General features: G+C 40.7%; 1 protein-coding gene across 3 annotated transcripts in view; it reads left to right on the top strand.

Annotated features, from left to right (window-relative positions):
- efl1 (elongation factor like GTPase 1) overlaps positions 1-19,808 on the top strand; it is an 88,204-nt gene that overhangs the window by 18,022 nt on the left and 50,374 nt on the right. For all 3 annotated transcript variants that reach the window (XM_027282910.1, XM_027282909.1, XM_027282911.1), the window contains exons 13-15: positions 3,530-3,687; positions 4,041-4,189; positions 6,725-6,860. In XM_027282910.1, coding sequence (XP_027138711.1) covers positions 3,530-3,687; positions 4,041-4,189; positions 6,725-6,860 — 443 coding nt within the window. The remainder of the gene's footprint in view (positions 1-3,529; positions 3,688-4,040; positions 4,190-6,724; positions 6,861-19,808) is intronic.

Genomic DNA, 19,808 nt, shown 5'->3' on the forward strand with positions numbered 1-19,808 from the left:
GAAAAACAGGGCATATTCTTGTGTCTTCATGATGCGCTGAAACCCATAAATAAATAGTAAGCATACAGCATTTCTGCTTGTGGTGCCCTGCATGCGCTCCCTCTCCCTGCCTCTCCCTCAGTTTTCAGCTTCTTGATCTCTAGCATATCTGATGCAGAGTAGGCCTGCTTCAAGCCCTCTGGCTGGCATTGTCTCTGCTCTCCTTCCCCCTCCTGTCACAGTACTGGATCCTAATTGCAGACACTGCTGATGCACTCCTTGGAAAACAGAGAAAAGGAGATATAGACTGGCTGTCAGAGATTGGTTAGAGAGTGCAGAAGAAGAGATACAGATAACGAAAAAAAAAGAGAGAGAGAGAGAAGAAAGGCATGATATGAGAAGGAATGAAAGGTCATCTCACACTATGAGGCAGGAAGGAAAAGGCTTGTCCAAAATCGCAGCTAATGAGCCAGCAAGAGTTCCTTTCTCTTTAGCCCTCTACCTGCAGCCAGCACACTCCTGACATCTCTGTGGCAGCGCAGGGCTACAGCTGCTTCCAGAGACCTGCTTCATAAACATACTGTATGCCATGCCATCATGGCCAGACAGCCTGCAGTTAACAGGTGGTTTCACTGTGTGACACCTTCAACCCAACAAATTGATACAATCAATAGTTCAAACTTCACTTCATCACAAATAGAGAACATTATTTTGTTGCTATTAATGAGAAAAACATAATCACGTTACCTTATAGAGAAATGTGTCGGTGTCAAAGTAAAGATACTACATACAGTTGTGGGCAATAAACTGAATAACAGTATTGACCTTTGTCCAACCCTGGATCACACTCAGTGACATTATCTGTAAAAACCATTACAGACTGTGCCTTAAAAGTGACATTTCCATGGACATTTCAAGCTGTAATAAGTAGCAAATGGTGGCTACATGAAAGCTTTTGTGATTTCAGAGAGATCCGCTAACTGCTCTGCTAAAGCCACGGAAATTGTAGCATTTCTGTCCTCTGTGATGCTTATTGACCAGCTTATTGCCAAAAAAATAAAATAAAATAAAAAAATACTGATAGACAGGCCAGAGCTCTGTAGCTCTGACTCCCCATAGACTGTATAAAAAAGAGATGGAGTGTCCATGACAGATTTTTGAGGGCCGTTGTGAAGCTCAAGTGTGGTGACTCTAGCCGCTGCCATCAGTACAGTTGTCATGAACAGGGAAATTATAAAAGTTTTTTGTACCAGGCTGTAAACATGTTTATTTCTGCTGTAAAGTTGGACATTTGAACATGGGGACTTATGGAGACACTTCTGGAGCCAGCCTCAAGTGGCCGTTTTAGGAACTGCAGTTTTTGGCACTTCCTCATTGGCTTAATTTCACAACCACAGAGTTTGCTGCTTTGACCTGATCCTGATTGATCGACAGTAGCTACAGAGCTACATCTATTGACAGGAAAATGTTTTACCTTGATGTAAAAACTGTGTAAAGAGTGTCAGTTTGATTATTTAGTGATGAATTTAGTGATGAATAAATGATGCCTGTATAAACAAAAAGCTAAACATATAGCATTTCTTGCAAAGCATTGCTTGATATGATGCTCATAATACTCTTAGACCTGCAGGACCTTTCAGTGTTCACGTCTTTTCACTGAGAGTGCCTTCTATAAGACAAGTACTTTCCATTGTGACGGCTTTATAAATGTAGCCTTCAGCGCAGATGTCAGAGAGCATCTCATCTCACTGTTCACTCACATTTTCATACACTTGATCCAGAATGGAAAACATCTTCAATCAAGATCTTTTAGTGGTAAAAAGCGATGAAGTGTGTTTTGCAGACAGCTTTAATATCAATATATTGTTTAATTTTCCAGCACACTTTTTTCCCCCTTTTCACAATGTTAAAAGGTCTGTTAGTGGTTGTGATCATCCGGCTCCAGTGTTTGGAAGCCATTACTTCATAACCACAGCAGGAGAGGCCAGAAACCGAGTCCTGGCATTCCCATTATTACAGATGAGCAACTGATTTGACCTCTCAAAGGGAAAAAACTGTGACTTAGCTGTGGTCTGATGGGAAGCATAAAGCCTTGTATATACCACATAGCGGCGGGTTTATTTAGATGTTCGAGCAGTTCTGGGCTCAAATAAATACATTGATAACCTTCACTTAAACATCTGTCTGCTTTTGGTTAGTTTGTCTTTCTGGTTTGGGAGGAAATGATGTGAGAGAAGTGAGCTTTACTGGGCAAGCTGACTTGTGCAGTTTGAAGCTGCATGTCGGGCCGTCATCCAGCGGGGTTTGCTCTTTTGTGGTTTCATGTAAGAATCCTGAGTTCAGCCTGTGGCCCCATTTATATCCAATATATGCAAAAGAGAAGTGCAATCAGACCCAGTGAGTCGGCAGGGCTGCTGCTGTTGTCAGGGGCAAATTATGGGCTGTTTTAAGTGGTTTGTCATCATGGAGCTGAACTCTGTGTCGGCTGCCGTCACTCAGGCCTATTGTGAGCAGCTGTGTTGCTATAGTCATTGTGGTCTTTTTGAAAAGGGTATACACGCACACATATGCTAACACTCCTACCACACAGCCCATGCACACACAAAAACACACAGGTCATGTAGCAAAACTAATGTGGGGATAATTGTGCTCTGTTTTGTAGCTCGCCCTCGAGGTACCTCTATCTGGTTGAATTTAAAGTTTTCCACTTGAAGAATGTTTACAGAACAGCCCCCATGTTTGAGAAGAGGCCCCTGCTCAGAATGTTTCAGGTGTTGACAGTCCCACACTCCAGCACTGTTCATTCTGACAGTCTTCTGACCAACATGCCATTAGTTTAATTTAGTCATCTGATCATCTCTAATGCATTTTTGTAACGTTTCTATAGAAATTCATGATGTACTGGAGGAAATGTATATTACTATCAATGAGACTCATTTACAATCTAAGATGAGCCATTCTGGGTCATTCCCTCTCTAATAAGTGCAGGACAGCGGCGGTTTCTGTATTGCATTTCAACACCGCAGCTCAGGTTAGCTCACATTATAACATTAACTATTATATAACTTCCCCTCCACAAAAAGATGACTTCTAATCAGATCTCTTTCCAACTTACCCCTCCAGAACATTTCCATCTAGTTTTTATTCCTTTTGTTTTTATTTCATCTTCTAGTTTTCATCAGTAATGAAAATAGCACAGTTTGTTGATGAATCACTAACCATTCCAGTTCATGTGGCAGTCAAACATGTTTCAAGTAGAATTTCTCACAAAGTAAACAAAGTACATATCGTGCTGTCTGAATGAAACCAAAACTTTGTGATCACAAAGATGGTCTGAAACTTTACCAACACAAATACAGAATAAGCACAAAGCCGCCTGATGAAGTCCTGACACAGAAAGACATCAGCAGAAGTCTGTGTGTTCAGACTATGTCATTGTATTTCATCACTGGTACCTGGAGAAACACATACTAATAAGATAATCGTTACAACCACAGACTTCATGTGTCCTTGTCACACCGTGTATCTGACTTCCTGTGTGTGTATGTAGGCCGTTGACTCAGGAGGAGATTGCCCAGCGCAGGGAGCTGGCGAGACAGAGACATGCTGACAGGATGACAGCTGATCAGACGGCAACAGAAAGCCAAACAGACCTCACCCAGTCAGGGAGTACGCCACAGGAAGTCCAACCTGCAGGACTGAGCACAGGTTAGCTCATCTCTGTCCACTATTTCCTCTTTTGATTTCTTGAAACACAAAAGTCGAGCAGCAATGTTTTGGATAGTTTGTGCAACCAGGTGACAGTTTGTGGTGTTTTTGACAGGGAGCTGTGGAGAGAGGGTGAAGGTGCAAGTGTGACATGCTCAGTGGAGTGAATCATTATGTAAAAGTGCAGCATTCAGTCCATGGGATATTATTCTATTATTATACTCAAACACAGGAACTTTCACTTTACATTTGAATAAATTGATACCACCTGTCCAATATCACGCCATGGAACCATGCTATTGTCCCAGCAGTGTCCCATCAGTCACTCTTTGTGTATTGTTTCTGTCTTTCAGCTAAGATGGAGAATCTCTCGTTAAAGGACGAGGAGGAGCAGAAGGAGACCTTCATAGCATTTGCGAGGGTCTATAGTGGAGTGGTCAAGAAAGGACAGAGAGTTTTTGTACTGGGCCCAAAGTATGACCCTGCCCAGGGCCTGAGCAAGGTAAACCCACAACAGTGAATGTATAATGTACAAATACGTTTATGACGTACACACGTGGACAAAATTGTTGGTACCCTTCGTTTAATGAAAGAATAACTCACAATGGTCACAGAAATAACTTGAATCTGTAAAAAATAATAATAAATAAAAATTATTTCGTTCGTTCGTCTTCTACCGCTTTTCCGGTACGGGTCGCGGGGGCAGCAGCTTCAGCAGGGAAGCCCAGACTTCCCTCTCCCCAGCCACTTCTTCTAGCTCTCCCAGGGGGACCCCAAGGCGTTCCCAGGCCAGCCGAGAGACATAGTCCCTCCAGCGTGTCCTGGGTCTTCCCCGGGGCCGCCTCCCGGAGGGACGTGCCCAGGACATCGCGCCAGGGAGACGTCCAGGAGGCATCCTCACAAGATGCCCGAGCCACCTCAACTGGTTCCTCTCTATGAAATTTAACCAATGAAAGTCAGACATTGCTTTTCAACCATGCTTCAACAAAATTATTTAAAAAATAAACTCATAAAACAGGCCTGAACAAAAATAATGGCACCCCTAGAAAAGACTGAAAATAATGTGACCAAAGGGACATGTTAATTCAAGGTGTGTCCACTAATTAGCATCACAGGTCTCTACAAGCAGTAATCAGTCAGTGGGCCTATATATAGGACTATAGGTAGTCACTGTGCTGTTTGGTGACATGGTGTGTACCACACTCAACATAGACCAGAGGAAGCAAAGGAAAGAGTTGTCTCAGGACATTAGAAAGAAAATTATCGACAAGCATCTTAAAGGTAAAGGCTATAAGACCATCTCGAAGCAGCTTGATGTTCCTGTGACAACAGTTGCACATATTATTCAGAAATTTAAGATCCATGGGACTGTAGCCAACCTCCCTGGACGTGGCCGCAGGAGGAAAATTGATGACAAATCAAGGAGACGGATAATACGAAGGGTAACAAAAGAGCCCAGAAAAACTTCTAAAGAGATTAAAGGTCAACTTCAAGCTCAAGGAACATCAGTGTCAGATTGCACTATCCGTCGTTGTCCAAAGTGGACTTGATGGGAGACGACCAAGGAGGACACCATTGTTGAAAACAAGTCATAAAAAAGCCAGACTGGAATTTGCCAAACTACATGTTGACAAGCCACACAGCTTCTGGGAGAATGTCCTATGGACAGATGAGACAAAAATTGAACTTTTTGGCAATGCACATCAACTCTTAAGTTCACAGATGAAAAAATGAAGCATATAAAGAAAAGAACACTGTCTCTACTGTGAACATGGAGGAGGCTCTGTTATGTTCTGGGGCTGCTTTGCTACATCTGGCACAGGGTGTCTTGAATCTGTGCAGGGTACAATGAAGTCTCAAGATTATCAAGGGATTCCAGAGAGAAATGTGCTGGCCAGTGTCAGAAAGCTTGGTCTCAGTGGCAGGTCATGGGTCTTGCAACAGGACAATGACCCAAAACACACAGCTAAAAACACCCAAGAATGGCTAAGAGGAAAACACTGGCCTTATATGAGCAACAAAATATTAAGTTCATGGGGTACCATCATTTTTGTCCAGGCCTGTTTCATTAGGTTGTTTTTTTAAGTAATTCTGTTGAAGCATGGTTGGAAAGCAATGTCTGACTTTCATTGGGTAATTTCATAGAATTTTTATTTATTATTACTTTTTACAGATTCAAGTTATTTCTGTGACCATTGTGAGTTTTTCTTTCATTAAATGAAGGGTACCAACAATTTTGTCCATGTGTGTAACATGAATACGTTGGATGTACCGGTGCCTTTTAGTTCTGGCTGTTTGATGTTCACACTGACTTCCTGCAAACAAACCAAGATGATGATGTAAAGATGATGTCACAAACTGAGCGCTTCATGGACCCACAGGGGACATCAAGTCCTACCACTGTCTCACTGAACCTCAAGTGAACTCTTTGTAGCAGACATAAAGACCTCACAAAGAATTATGTCGTTACGAGAATAATCAACAATAATCCATAAAAAGAAAAGAACTAAATCATTTCACAATATTTTCAAGTAAAAATGCCAAACCGTACCAGAGAAGAGAGCCAAGACAAACAGGTTAGGTCTGGAAGAACTTCTGAATTATTTATATATTACATATTTCATTTTTGATAGACCTCACTGTTCATACTGTAAATTCTGGCCATATTGCCATATTTATATTTATACTGACAGTTCTGCTCATACTGTGCCATATTGCCACACAGATGTCTTTTAGCTTGTATATAATGTTATATTTATATATTTTTATTTTATATTTTCTTACATCTTTTACTTATATTTTATATTCATGTTTATTGCTGTTTGCACCGGGATAAGAGGAAAACGCAATTTCAATTCTCTGTATGTCCTGTACATATAGCAGCACTGATAATAAAGCTGACTTGACTTGAATCAAGCCAGTTTGTGACACCTAACCTTCACAAAGCTGACTGATGCTGAGGAGGGCTTGGGTAAGAAATAAAACTCCCGTTTGACCACGAGGAACCAACACTTGATTCACTTCTTATCTCTGCTAGCTGCCAGAGGCTTGCACTGCGTCAGACTGTGTAGCTGAGGTGCCTCATCTCTCCTGCTGTTCCATGGAGAGCCTGTACCTGCTGATGGGCAGAGAGCTGGAGGAGCTGGAGGAGGTGCCTGCAGGAAACGTCCTGGGTAAATATGTCTGATTCTTCCTCTGCTGATTGTGCTAATGTGGCTGTTCCCTGCTGAGTTTACAAGTCTATAAGATATGATAAATGAGTCTGTGGGCTGACGTGATTGGCCCTCTCTGTGTGCATCCTGTGCAGAATTACAAGTTATTATGAAGTTTTCTCATAGATAATGTGAGGTGAGTTGTATCTTATCTGAAGCTTGGAAAGACATAAAACACTGACTGAATCTTGAGTACAAACGATGAACTGAAATGTAGCAGAGAGTGTACATAACAATGAAAGGAGGAGGACCGCTGTGATTCCCAGGTGCATTTTGATACAAAACATCCAATCACCACACTTTATGATACAAAAACTTTTGTCCACTTATGGTAAATGTCCAGAAACTTTCCAGAAACTTTCCATGGGAAGTTAAGATTGGGAATTTTGGGAATATTCCAAATCAGAAAATCCATGGGAATTATGGGAATTAACTGTAAATTGTGGGTAAACAAAGTGTATCATATCCAAACATAAATCTAAACATTTAGTTTTGAAGTGTATCATATCCAAACATAAATCTAAACATTTAGTTTTGTTATAAGCAGACATGCAAAATAAAACAATTAAAAAACATTTCAACAGATTTATTTGTAAACTTAAATATAGTTTCCAACTATATTTAAGTTTTCCTGTTAAGGGCCAGCTGTCAATTTTGTAAATTCACAGTCTATTCCTGTTAATTCCCATGGAAAGTTTCCAACTTTGAAAGTTCACCGAAATTTGCAACCCTAATCAGTATCAGCAAAAGATCAGCAAAGATTGAGAATCAGTGACATGTTACATTATATCCAGTGAAGTTAAGTTTTCATCCCTACAGTCACATTTTTTTTCTTTCCACACATTTCAAACATCGTGGTCAGTTTATTGGTCTTGGGGAGAACTACTCTCTTTTGGAGTCTTGAAAAAATAACCCTGATGATGTCACCAGTGTTATCTCAGTTCAGGCTTCAGATGTGAAACCTGACAGAAACACCATGGGAACTATAGGATTCATTTTTGCTCTAGCGTTGTTGGAGCTTTACTCAGATATGAATCAGGATATTTTGACCTCTGCTGCTTCGATTTGGACCATTATGGCCTGCATTTGGTCTTTTGGTTGTGTTTGTGGGAAGCCTTTGACATTTTAAACTTACATGTTGTTGTGTTGTGTCCTACAATAATGTCAGTACAGATTTATATACCACCGCTCTTCAACATGTGCGTCTGCTCTGCATAGCTCACATTTCTCACATCAAACTCAGATCCTTCCTGGATTCCCACGTCATCACTTTAAAGCCATACAAGTTTGTGTTCAAGCTCTTGCCTCTTCTCCTACACCTTCTTCTCTCGATTCAGCTGAACAAATATGTGTTCAGGCTAAATGATTACACACATGTTCACACACATCATTTCTACAAGCATTCTTTATATGACTTAGTGTTCCCTGTAGACGGCTCTGTTGGCTGCCTTTATATTCATATATCAGTGAATGAACTCTTTGACTAGTCTACACATTTATACATACATTACAGCTAATTACAGAGTATTTATAACACTGCAGGCTGCAGCCTCAGTAGTTAACAACTCATATTTTTCTGGACAAATATTCCAAATGCAGCTCGGACACTGTTTAATATAGGTAGGCATGCTGGGTTCAAAGTCCACAGTAGAAACTGTGTGGAACTTTTCTGTTACTGGCTCTAAATTTACTGTCAGTAATATTTCCATTTCTGATAACCTTTAATTTGAAGGCAGTAAAATTGTCATAATTGTGTCATGACAAGTGACTGGACTTAAGGTTTATGGATGTTTATGACTTTTGTTGTTGATTATGGATTGTGTGTGTTGAAATGAATCAAAAAGTGTTGTGGCTGTGCTCGGCCGTCAGAACTGATCGCGCCCTTTCTAGACATAAGAAGCACTAAAGCAGCTCTCTGCTCTGCTCTGTGGACAGTACCCAGCTGGTTTGTTTTTAATGGAAGCTTCGACCAGCAACCTCAAACAGCACAGAGCAGATCGAGCTGGCAGGAAGTCAGGCACAGAAACAGCAGAGTCAACTTTCAAAATAAAACACCTCCAGATCATAAGAACAGACAGTTTAGCTATGCAGCTACTTACTCATGGCAGAAGCACATACACCAAGAAAAATGACCAAATCTGAGCAAGTTAACAAAGTGTGGAGGGTAAAAGACTTCTGAGACGCTCGTGCTGGGGTATGGAGGCGTGTGGACCGAAAACTGTGTCACGGCTGTGATGTGGCTCTGGGATTTGACAGCTAGCACCAATGTCTGCACTGACCTGTGCTGGACATTTATTGGGAATTTCTTTGTATTGTATTTTAGAACTCAAATGACAGTCGATGAGTCAATGAACAGAAACATGAATCAGCAGTTATTTTGATCATTGATTAAAAAGTTTCAGCTTTTCAGATGTGAGGAGTTGTTTGTTTTTCTTTGTCCATTTAATAGACAAAAAAAAAAAATCTTCAGTTCATTGAGAAAATATTTGTTAGATTAAACAATTATGACAAAAATCCACATTTGCAGCCGTAATAATATTAATATGAAATATTAATAACCCAGTATGAATAAAGTTATTCTCTGTGTGTGAGTTGCTGTGAGTACATAGAGACGTTCTCTGTGGCATGTCAGACTGTGTGTAGGCTTGTATAGAATCTAATGTGGCATGTGGTGACTGTTGCTTGGTGCAGTATTGATGTGACCTCACGTTAATGTTCCCGGCCACTTTGAGCAGAGTGCTGCAAACACATCACGAGTGAAAGTCTGACTGTGTGATATCCTCCAGTGAGACCGTCATGAATTATGAAGGAGACGTGCATTAGGATATTGACGTGCAGTCATGAGTTGGCGAGGACGTGGGCAGAATGCACAGTAGGAACAAATTATCAATAAGACGATCCACCCTTGAGTGAGCATCATGGATCCCTCTGCTCCTTATTTAGGTTGGACTGTCAGCTCACAGATGGCCTGTAAATGGATTTTGGGAGTGGAGTGGCCCACAGTGCAGAGTCTGGAGTCCAGAATCCTTTGACTGATTGCACTGAGATACATCCAATCTATAGCTCAGACTTTTAAGTACCACTAATCTGCTATGTAATGCTATGGCTCTAATAATCTTGTGTTTGATTGGGATTGGAGATCTGTCAGTTACCTGTCCAACAGGAAGTTAGTTTCCTTCAGTAAAAGTTTGTTTTACCTGAGTATGTCATCACGTTAGCTGAATGTTCCTTGTTTAAAATCAAAGAACAGTTCCGTGAAGGAAATGTGACTTGAAGAGCTGTTTTGTTTGTTGTTTAGAAGCTAGTGGTGAGGATGGCACTGTCAGTCAGTTCACCACGTTCACAGTGAATATCTTCCAGCTATGGAATGCATTGTCGTGAAGACATTCCTGGACTAAGGATCAACTTAAGTGATCCTTAAACTTTTCCCTTTAGCAGCATCAGGAGGTCAACTTTTGGTTAAACATCTCAACAAGTGATTGAAATAATTCTCTCTAGAAGATGTATCATCATGATTTCAGTTGTCCAATGACTTTTTTCTCAGTGTTACCAATAGGTCAATTTTTTCTTATTCATCATCATAGTGCCATCATCGTGTCAAATTCTGGTCTATGACTATTAAAACTCAGCTGTACTTTGTGTTTAGTGCTAACTGCAAACATGCTAAACTAACCCTCCCTTCCATCTACTCACATGAGAAGAGCAAGACCAAAAACCAAACGCTCTCTGGTCCATTTATTGATAATCGCAGACATGCAGCCAGGTGCTTCCCTTCCACTCTCTTCCACAGATGTGTTAAAGCAACAGAAATTAAATGTGAAATATATATTTAGTGCTGAAAGAAAGAGCCTGTTCATGGAGTTTACACTGGAGACAGAGATGATCAGCCCTGCTGACAGAGGCTCTGAATATTTCTGCCCATTCATTGTTTTCACTGGCCAGCATGATCTGTATGCAGTGTGATTTTAGTCAATATGAAATAAATACATATTTGAATATACACTCTGAAACCTCTGAAATGTCTAATAAAATAAATCCCAAAATGAATAAACAAGGCAATACATCTATAATAATCAGTTAACATAGTTCAATAAATACTAATGTTTTTAGTTTTAAGACTTTTATTTCATGTCTCAGCTTTTTTATGTGTCTGTTATATTCAAATAAAGAGAGCGTGGTTATCTTTGAGACCAACAGAGGCTCAGACCAGGCACTTTGACATCCCGAGGGGATTTTTTTAATACATTATTTATTTCATAATTATTACATAGGCCTAACATGGTGAATTGGTTGCAGCTATATTTAAAATAAATAAAAATCTGATACTGATGCAGCTGAGGCCAGGTTCTGAGGAGACAAGACTCAAGACTCCACATCCACACGACAGGCCCAACTTGTATGTATTTAAATTTCTTTACTTTTACTGGAACCCTCTGCAAAACATTCTTAAAAAATAACTTTCAGTACAAGTATGGCTTAGCGTATGTCATCTGTACAGTTCTGGCTGAGGCAGAACCAATTCTGGAACTGTTGGGTTTGAGCCAGTCGAGGTTCCTTCCTGATTTTCAATGATTGTATTCTGAAGTTACGGATTCTCTGACTCTCTGAAAGGGATGCTTGTTTACCTGTACCTGCCTCGACCACACTGGGAACCCCCCCCCCCCCCCCCCGTCACCCCGAACTGAAGTGAGAACAAGCTTCGATCTAGTTTTTACCTTGAAGCTAAAGAGTGAAAGAAGGTGTGGAGAGAGAGGAGATGACATACAGCAAAGGGCCACAGGTTGGACTCGAACCACCTTACTGCAGCATAGTAAGGACTGGGCCTTGTACATGGGGTGCACTCTCTGCACCCTCACCTTGTCAGCCTACTCTTAATGTGGAGAGGAGGTCTGATCCAGAACCAGATCTGTGAGCTGATTCCACAGAAGAGGAACTTGAGCTCTCCACCTCCATATTTTGTAAATCTGTCAAACGGTGAATGCAGCAAAGTGGGTCATTGGGTGTTCACTGCAGATTGATAAAGTTTAAAAATGCCTGAGGGAGCCGTTTCTTTTCAACTGTGATGGTTAGTAATGATGAAGTAAGACATAGCTTGTTTCCTCAGGGATCTCAGTGCATTCCACCCAGCAGCTTGATGACTAAGCAGAAAGTTGAGCTAGTGGCAGTCAGTGTGCAAACAATTTCTGCACATCCAAAAAAAAAAACACTCCGTCTTTCTCTGTGTGTCTGGACCATGTGGGAGCCATCATTCCTGTCCTGTTAGTGGACTGCGGGGAGGGAGGAAGTTCGAGCACCAGAGTGTAAACCCCACCGGGCTTGGACTTGATTAGACCCCCATTATTATCTGATGACTGGAGCAAGTAATTGGAGAGGGAACAAACTACATGCAGCGTTCTCACACAAATATACACACAAAGAGGCATTTGATGTCGGAAACATCGTTTTCTAGTTAAGCACATGGCAGCTCAGTGTGCTGACTGTATGACAAAGCACTGTGCTTCTCTTTGTGTGTGCATGCAGCTTCAATCATACATGAAGAAGGGCTGTAACTCCAGCTGTTTAGATCCAGTTTAAATGTCACATGTAATCATACAGGTACAATCATAGTTAAATGTATTTCTGCGAGCAGTTTGTTTAATTAAAACTAATGTGAAATCAAGAAATATGAATTATTCTGGTATGATCTGGTCTGGTGTATCCAGAACACAGCAGACAGACAAAGTCAGATGGTAGCTGGTGAACCCAGTGGAGTATTTAGCAACTAAGGGAGTAGGTGGAGACCAACATAGAGCTAAAAGGAGAGTGAATATTCTACTCATTAATCAGACCACAGACACAACTCTGACTTTATGCTCATGTTGTTCTGTGTAAACAGGTAACTGTTTGCTAACACTACTATAGACTGCTACAAGTGGCCAAAAATAAACAGCGGACACCGATTATTGATAACACATGGTCTGAAAGTAAGACACTTTCACACTACCTCGTGGCTCGTCCTCACCTTCTGAATTTTGATACCTCTCCACTGCAAAGCAGTGTCATCCTTCAGGAATTGGATTTGCTCCCTTGTTGCCTAAAATTAGGGTTGCAAAATGTCTTTCCATGGGAATCAACAGGAATTCATTGGAATAAACCATGAATCCTGACTAGAACAACCAGACTTCATGCAAGTACACTTGAATATCTGCTATTCCTCAATCACATGCATAGCATAGCATGTGATTGAGGAATAGCACACTGCTTACTGCAGGGCTATTGAGGCCATGCCCCTTACATGCACAGGTGGTTTCTGACCACACTACCCCTTAAGTAGTTTTGATGATATTATGGGGTAAATATATTTCATGTATGGCATTAATGTTTACCTTGCAAATAGCACATGGAAATGTATTCCTACTGTAGATGGCTAGCTGATAGGTTAGATGCTAAATAAGCTATAGCTAGCATCATTTCATTGACTATTTATGATCTTATCATGATGCTAGCTTACCCCCAATTACTAAATTGCCCCCAATTTCCAGTGAATTACCATAAATGTCCAGGTAATTACCATAAATTCCCATTCATTTCCATAATTCCCATGGAAAGTTTACTATTTGGAATATTTCCCAAATTCCCCAGCTTAATTTCCCATGGAAGTTTCTGGAAATTTACCAGAAATTTTCCACCCCTTTGCAACCCTACAGTACCTAAAATACTGCTCACTATCTCTGTTTAGCTTGAGTCACGCAGCAGCTGGATAACATTATTAAACCGCAACAGAAGATTTAGGTACTTGACAGCAGACATTAATCCTGCATTCATTTCTACCAATGGCAAATCTGCCAACTACACCCTCATACTGTACGGTTGCTGATAATGGGGCGTTCACATTACTTACTTTTTTATAAATGTCAACATGCCTGTGTGTTTTTGTGAGTGGTCTCAGCTGTTTCTTGTTGCTTCCTGTCAAATTTTTAGTGAATGTAGTCTATAGATGTGTTACACACTTGCTTGCACATGCTTGTTCACTCACATGCAGGTTGGAGAAGCACATTTAACCAAAAAACTAAAGGTTCTCCTAGTTTGGTGAACTGGAACAGCTTCTGTCAAATATGATGCTATAGATCTGGATGCCATGTAGTTTAATGATGTGCCATTGATGTCAACAAAGTATAAAGAGGAGGTTGGTTTGGATGGACATGTCCAAAAACACAAGACTTCTACCCAGGAGACCAAAAGTAAACATTGACCTCTTTTAAGTTGTAACTTATAATGTTTTGAAGTTCCAGCAGGTATGTAACATGACTTATGATAAACCTAAACATACTGCAACAGTTGGAACACCAAGCTTTATCACCCTACATCAGTGTTGGACCTCACTGTTCTTCTTGGGCTAAATGGATGTAAATCCCTGCAGCCAGGTTCTAACATCTGGTGGAAAGCTAAAGCAGCAGATTAAAGCTTGTTGTTTTCAACAGGGGTATCCACATACTTTTCTGCCAGAATATGCAGAATATTTATATTGTAGTATATTGTTGTATATCTGTAGAATATATTTATATTGAACTGCACTATATAGGACAGAAAACTACCTTAAAAGCTTGAGTGTCTTTTCTCTTCATTTATCTCAAGATCTTTAATAAACTGTTAGATGTTGGTGTAAGGTTTCCCATTAAAAGGCAGAATGGCATCTATTGGGGCTAATGCACTCCGAGCCGTGGAAACTCTCAGACTACCTTAACAAAAGTCCTTTGTTTAATTCTCTTCAGTGTTTTCGATTAGTACCATGCACCCAGCCAGCATTGGGATTCATCTGTGATTGCAGCTGAGGAAGAGCACACAAGCAGCTCGATGGTGTTTAATGGTGAGCTTAGTAAGGCCAGCAGTTTGTCACAGGGGTTAAAGACGTGGGCAACATCAAACTCTCATCATCAGGGCTTAATGTGAAGCAGCTGTCTGAAGAGACACAGCCACAGCCCGAGTTATCCGAGTCAGAGAAAGAAGGAAAAAAAGGGAAAAGTAGTGAAAAAAAGGATTGAGTGAAATGAATGATGCTGATTCAACACTGGGCGACTTTATGAAAACATTTGTTCTGCATTAGGCTTCTCTCTCTCTCTGTGCCAGCGGTGACTCGTGACCCAGATCTTTAACAGAACACACCAACTGAATGCTTTTACTGATGTCAACCACACAGGGGTGATGGCAGAGACCGGCTGGGTTCATCTCAGTGCACACAGATCAGATCATGAATAATGACACTGTTACTTGAAGTGTTCCACTTCAGACAGTAGAACATCTCCATAAAGCACAGCTGTTCGTCTACGTTTACTTTGAATCTTCTCTTTGGGAATTGTGGTGTTCAAAGATCAGAACTGTGTTTATCTTTGGAGAAATTTTAGCCTGGTTGCATAAAACTTAAAACTTTTTTTTTTTCTTCTTAAAATTCTAATCCAACATTTTCAAGTTATTTTGCTGTCTCACTCATGGTCAGATGGTTGATATCAGTTTCATGTCTGTCATACATTTTTTTTACTTTTCCAGTCATGGTAGAAACCAGCCTAATTGTTTTGACAAACCCACATTGTGAATTTCATCTCTGTTCATCTACATCACGATGTGTACCATGTGTTTATCTCAAACAGCTGATCAAAAGTTTAAGACCACAGCCAAAATCTGTGCAGAAATCTGGCGTTCATGTCATTTTCTATCGGGCATAATCTACAAACTTGCCCATTTGCATATAGCAAGGAAGCATCAAAAATGGGACATTAGAAGGTGGAAGAAAGGTTTATCCTCTGACAAGAAAAAATGAATCTGGATGGCACAGTGGAGGAGGCTCTGTCGTGATCCAGGGTGCTTTTTCTTTAAGTGTAAAAATGGAGATTCGGTTTGTGTAGAGGCGTCACAATGCAGCTGGCTCTGTGGAGAGGTTGCAGCAGGGACCCCTCTTGACTGAGAACCCTCGTCTGTGCAGTGATGACTGAATCTTTCAGCAGAACAACGCTTCAGTTCACAACGCCTGCCTCACAAAGGACTTCTTCCAGGGTTAGCGTTAGGCTCTTTTGGACCATCCTGCGTGTCCCCCTGATCTAAATCCCACTGAGGACGTTTGGGGATGGATGACAAGAGAAGTACAAAAATAATGCCTAAATTAATTTTTGAAATGATAAACAAGACCAGTGGGGCTACAGAGCACTACTGAGTCCATTTCTGGCACTTTTAGATCTATTTTTGGTTATTTTGGGCTGTGGTCTTAAACTTGTTAAATGCAGTTTTCAATAAACTGCTAATTCTATTTTGCTGTCTCTTGCTCCTGTTTCTTTTTTTTTTATTCTGAAGCTCTACTTACAATCTGGTCCCACCAGCGAATATGTGAATATTAGTAATTTTTCATCAGGGGTGTATATATTACTGAGCTTAGAGTTGTGAACAGCATATGATGTCAAACTGTCAAATTGTAACATGACAAGGTACTGAGACATTGACATTTTTTGTTGTAGTATAACCATCAGTTTGTGTTTCAGTGAATATTTTGAGATGAAGAAATTACCATTGCATGCTTCTACTTCAATGTGCAAAGGAAAGTTCCATCACAACTCGTGCTGCTACCCATAGGAGAGCAGGTACTTTCTGAAGAGCTGGAGGTCTTCAGGAGATTTTAAAGGTAGAGAGGGACGCCTGCTCTGGTAGGAACTGGTAGGGGGCAACGGGGAACAACAAACGGAAAAAGTTTGGATTGCCTTGAGCGAACAGGTGGCAGAGCCAGGCGTCATTCATTGCAGGAGTGCAGCGGTCGTGAGGTAACAGTTAGGGCGTTAACAAGGGCGTTCAGGTAGGTAGGTGCAGTACTGTAGACAACTTTGTAGGCACGCATTAGAGATTTTAATGTAATGTGGGCTGCTACAGGTAGCCAGTGGAGCTCGATGAGCAGCGGGGTGACGTGACCTTTTGGGTTGATATCCATCAGCAGAGTGGCTGTGATAGTTACTAGCTACGAGCCAGGCTGGCAAAGTGCTAAAACAAAGTGTGGCGATAGGTGTGGCTGAATGAGACTCATGGTTCAACCAAAAATCTGAAAAAGGTCATCTTTAAAGAATGGTTGGTTAGTCCCCAGTTCTGTGTGGAACTTGAATCTTGAATTCATCTTTTTTTTTTTTTTTTTTTACTTCACACACTAAAACTAGTCTGATAAGAGAGGCTAATTTGACAGCAATTCAACTATAACCGACCCGAAGGATGTCACATACTGAACTGAGCATCCTGTACAACTGTTGCACATATACAGTACAACACAAGGTCCCAACATGAATGGGTTTGTGGCTGTCATCAACTCAGGGTTACAGCTCTGTCTGGTTATTTCCATCTGTTTTAAATACCTGCCACATGTACACTTCCCCTAACACTGGCAGCCAGTGTGTTGGAAAGACATCATATGTTTTTTATGAAAAAATGAAATGAAATAAAATAAATAAATAAAAAATTCTAACTGACTGCCTGAGTTTTGTAAAGGCTTTGTAAAAAGTGTCAGTCATGAACAGTTTCCTCTTACATACCTGATAATGGAACGAGGAAGTTGTCTTTTGAAGGGCACGGTGCCATCTGCTGCCTCATATGGACTCGTCTTAGTTGAGTAAGATACTGCTGTTAATGAATAGATTTGTCAAAAATCACTAATGAATTGACTTTGATGTGAACAGATATTGAATTGATCCACGACTAATACATGATGAGACTGTGTGTGTGTGAGTGAGATAGTGAGAGTGCTCTGATGCTCCTGACTCATCCGTCTCTTCCTCAGTCGTCCTTGACACAGTTTCCAGTCCCAGCCGAGCCCTGCTGGGATCCCACAGCCATGAAACATTCTCCACCTCATCAGTCCTCCTCTCTCCCCTTGGAAATGTATTGACCACCTCCTCCCTCACGTACCCTCCTCTCTTCTCCTCTCTCCTGCACTGTCTCTCTCATTCTGGCTGATCTAGATTTTTCTCCCTGCCTTTTTTCTTTGAAGCTCACATTAAGCAGTCTGTTTGTCCGCTTGAGCAAAGATGTAGCTAGACAGAAAAAGGTGGATCAGGAAAGAAGAAGAGGGATTCCCCTTCATTTAAGAACTTCTTCACTTGCAGAGTTTCAGGACACCATACAAAATGAGTTAGGTCTTCCTGTGTGATTCCCACCTTAAGGCGTAATGTCTGTTTTTAATGGTGTGTGTGAAAGGCTTTGCCAATATTATTTAAATTTTTGAAAAACTGCATTCAGCATGCAGAAATCTGAACATGGATGTTTTAGTTTTTTGGGAAAAAACAAAACACTGTGTGGCCATTAAATTAAGAACGCAACCTCATCTGATTAGATGATCGGCGTTTCGATCCCCGGCTCCTCCAGTCTGCATGTCAAAGTGTCCTTGGGCAAGATACTGAACCCCAAATTGCTCCTGAAGGCTGCACCATCAGTGTGTGAATGTGTATGAATGGTTAGCTCCTCAAACTGATGAGCAGCTGGCACCTTGCATGGCAGCTAATGCCATCAGTGTATGAATGTGTGTGAATGGGTGAATGAGATATGTAGTGTAAAGCGCTTTGAGTGGTCGGAAGACTAGAAAAGTGTTCATATAAGTACAGTCCATTTAACTTTCAACTGCTTCACGAGGTTCAGTGATCACTTTGAGCGATCATCAGACACGGCTGTTCTCATTGAGCTAGATTTAGGTTCAGATTCATGATTATATTCCTAAAATGTGCAACATCTCAGTTCAGCAGCACTGTAAACACTTCTGTCAATAACTACACTGTTCTTTACAAAAACATTCTTCAGTTCTCTACGTGTGGTAACCATGGAAACGGTACAGATATAAATATCGACTACTGTTAAGTGAGAAAAGTTAAAGTAAATAACATGAAGTTAGTAAACTGTGGTGATAAATCCAATCACAGGTCCATGTTGACACATCCTGGTGATCCTGTCTGTGATCAACTACAGATTGTTGATAGCTGATGTTAGCTAAGTTAGATAACTGTTTAAACAGCAGATCTGAATTTCAGAAAACTGGAAAGATCTTCCTTCCTTCCATTTATAAGATGCAAATCAGTCTTCAGGCAGTCTTCAGTTTAATATTTAGCTGTGGGGTAATAGAACAGTCCTGAGATCTGTTGTGGTGACCAGTGACCAGCATAAATAAGACACTAAGCCAGACTTTTCTTTATACAAATAATACGATGTAGTTCTCTTGAGGACCAGCTTATTTTTTCATTTAGTCCACAGTGAGGATGATATTTATCTCCTGTAATGACACGTAAATAAAAACACCAAACTGTATGGAGTTGTTTTAGGGTTGAGTGAGCGACACGAGAATAAAGAATGTATCCACAGCCAAGCACAGACATGACGGACGAGTGTACAATCATTATCCTGTCATCAGGACAGAAACATGCTTTATGTTCAATGAAAGAAACCCATTTTTATCTTTAGTCTCTGTGCTCCACATGCTGTTTAAGTGCTTTGCCAAATTCCTAGGTATTTATAAGACTGGACCATTTCCATCAGTGCTGTTCAGTGTATGGATGTCAGGCAGATGCTGGCTGGAATTAGGGCTTCTTGAAACACGTTTTGTTTTGTCAGCTTTCAGTACGAGCTTGAGATTGTGCAGAGGTGTCTGAAGAAGTGTGAAGGCAGAATGTAATCGTGTAATGGCTGGAGCTGAACAGGAGCCAAATGTTTGTGTTGGAGTGATGATAAAGTAGAGAGTATCATCAACATGTATTCATACTGCTCACCAACTGCTTTCATTGATTAGAATGGAGGTAATCACACCTGCTAGCCAGTTATTACTAGTTTATAACATCATTGGTTTCCTTTAAATCATAAGCATATTTTGATGTCTCATCTTGAATGGCAGTTACATAAATATATCCAATCAAAAGTAACATCATG

Source organism: Larimichthys crocea, chromosome X (assembly GCF_000972845.2).
Source record: "Larimichthys crocea isolate SSNF chromosome X, L_crocea_2.0, whole genome shotgun sequence".
In the NCBI taxonomy this organism is placed as follows: domain Eukaryota; kingdom Metazoa; phylum Chordata; class Actinopteri; family Sciaenidae; genus Larimichthys; species Larimichthys crocea.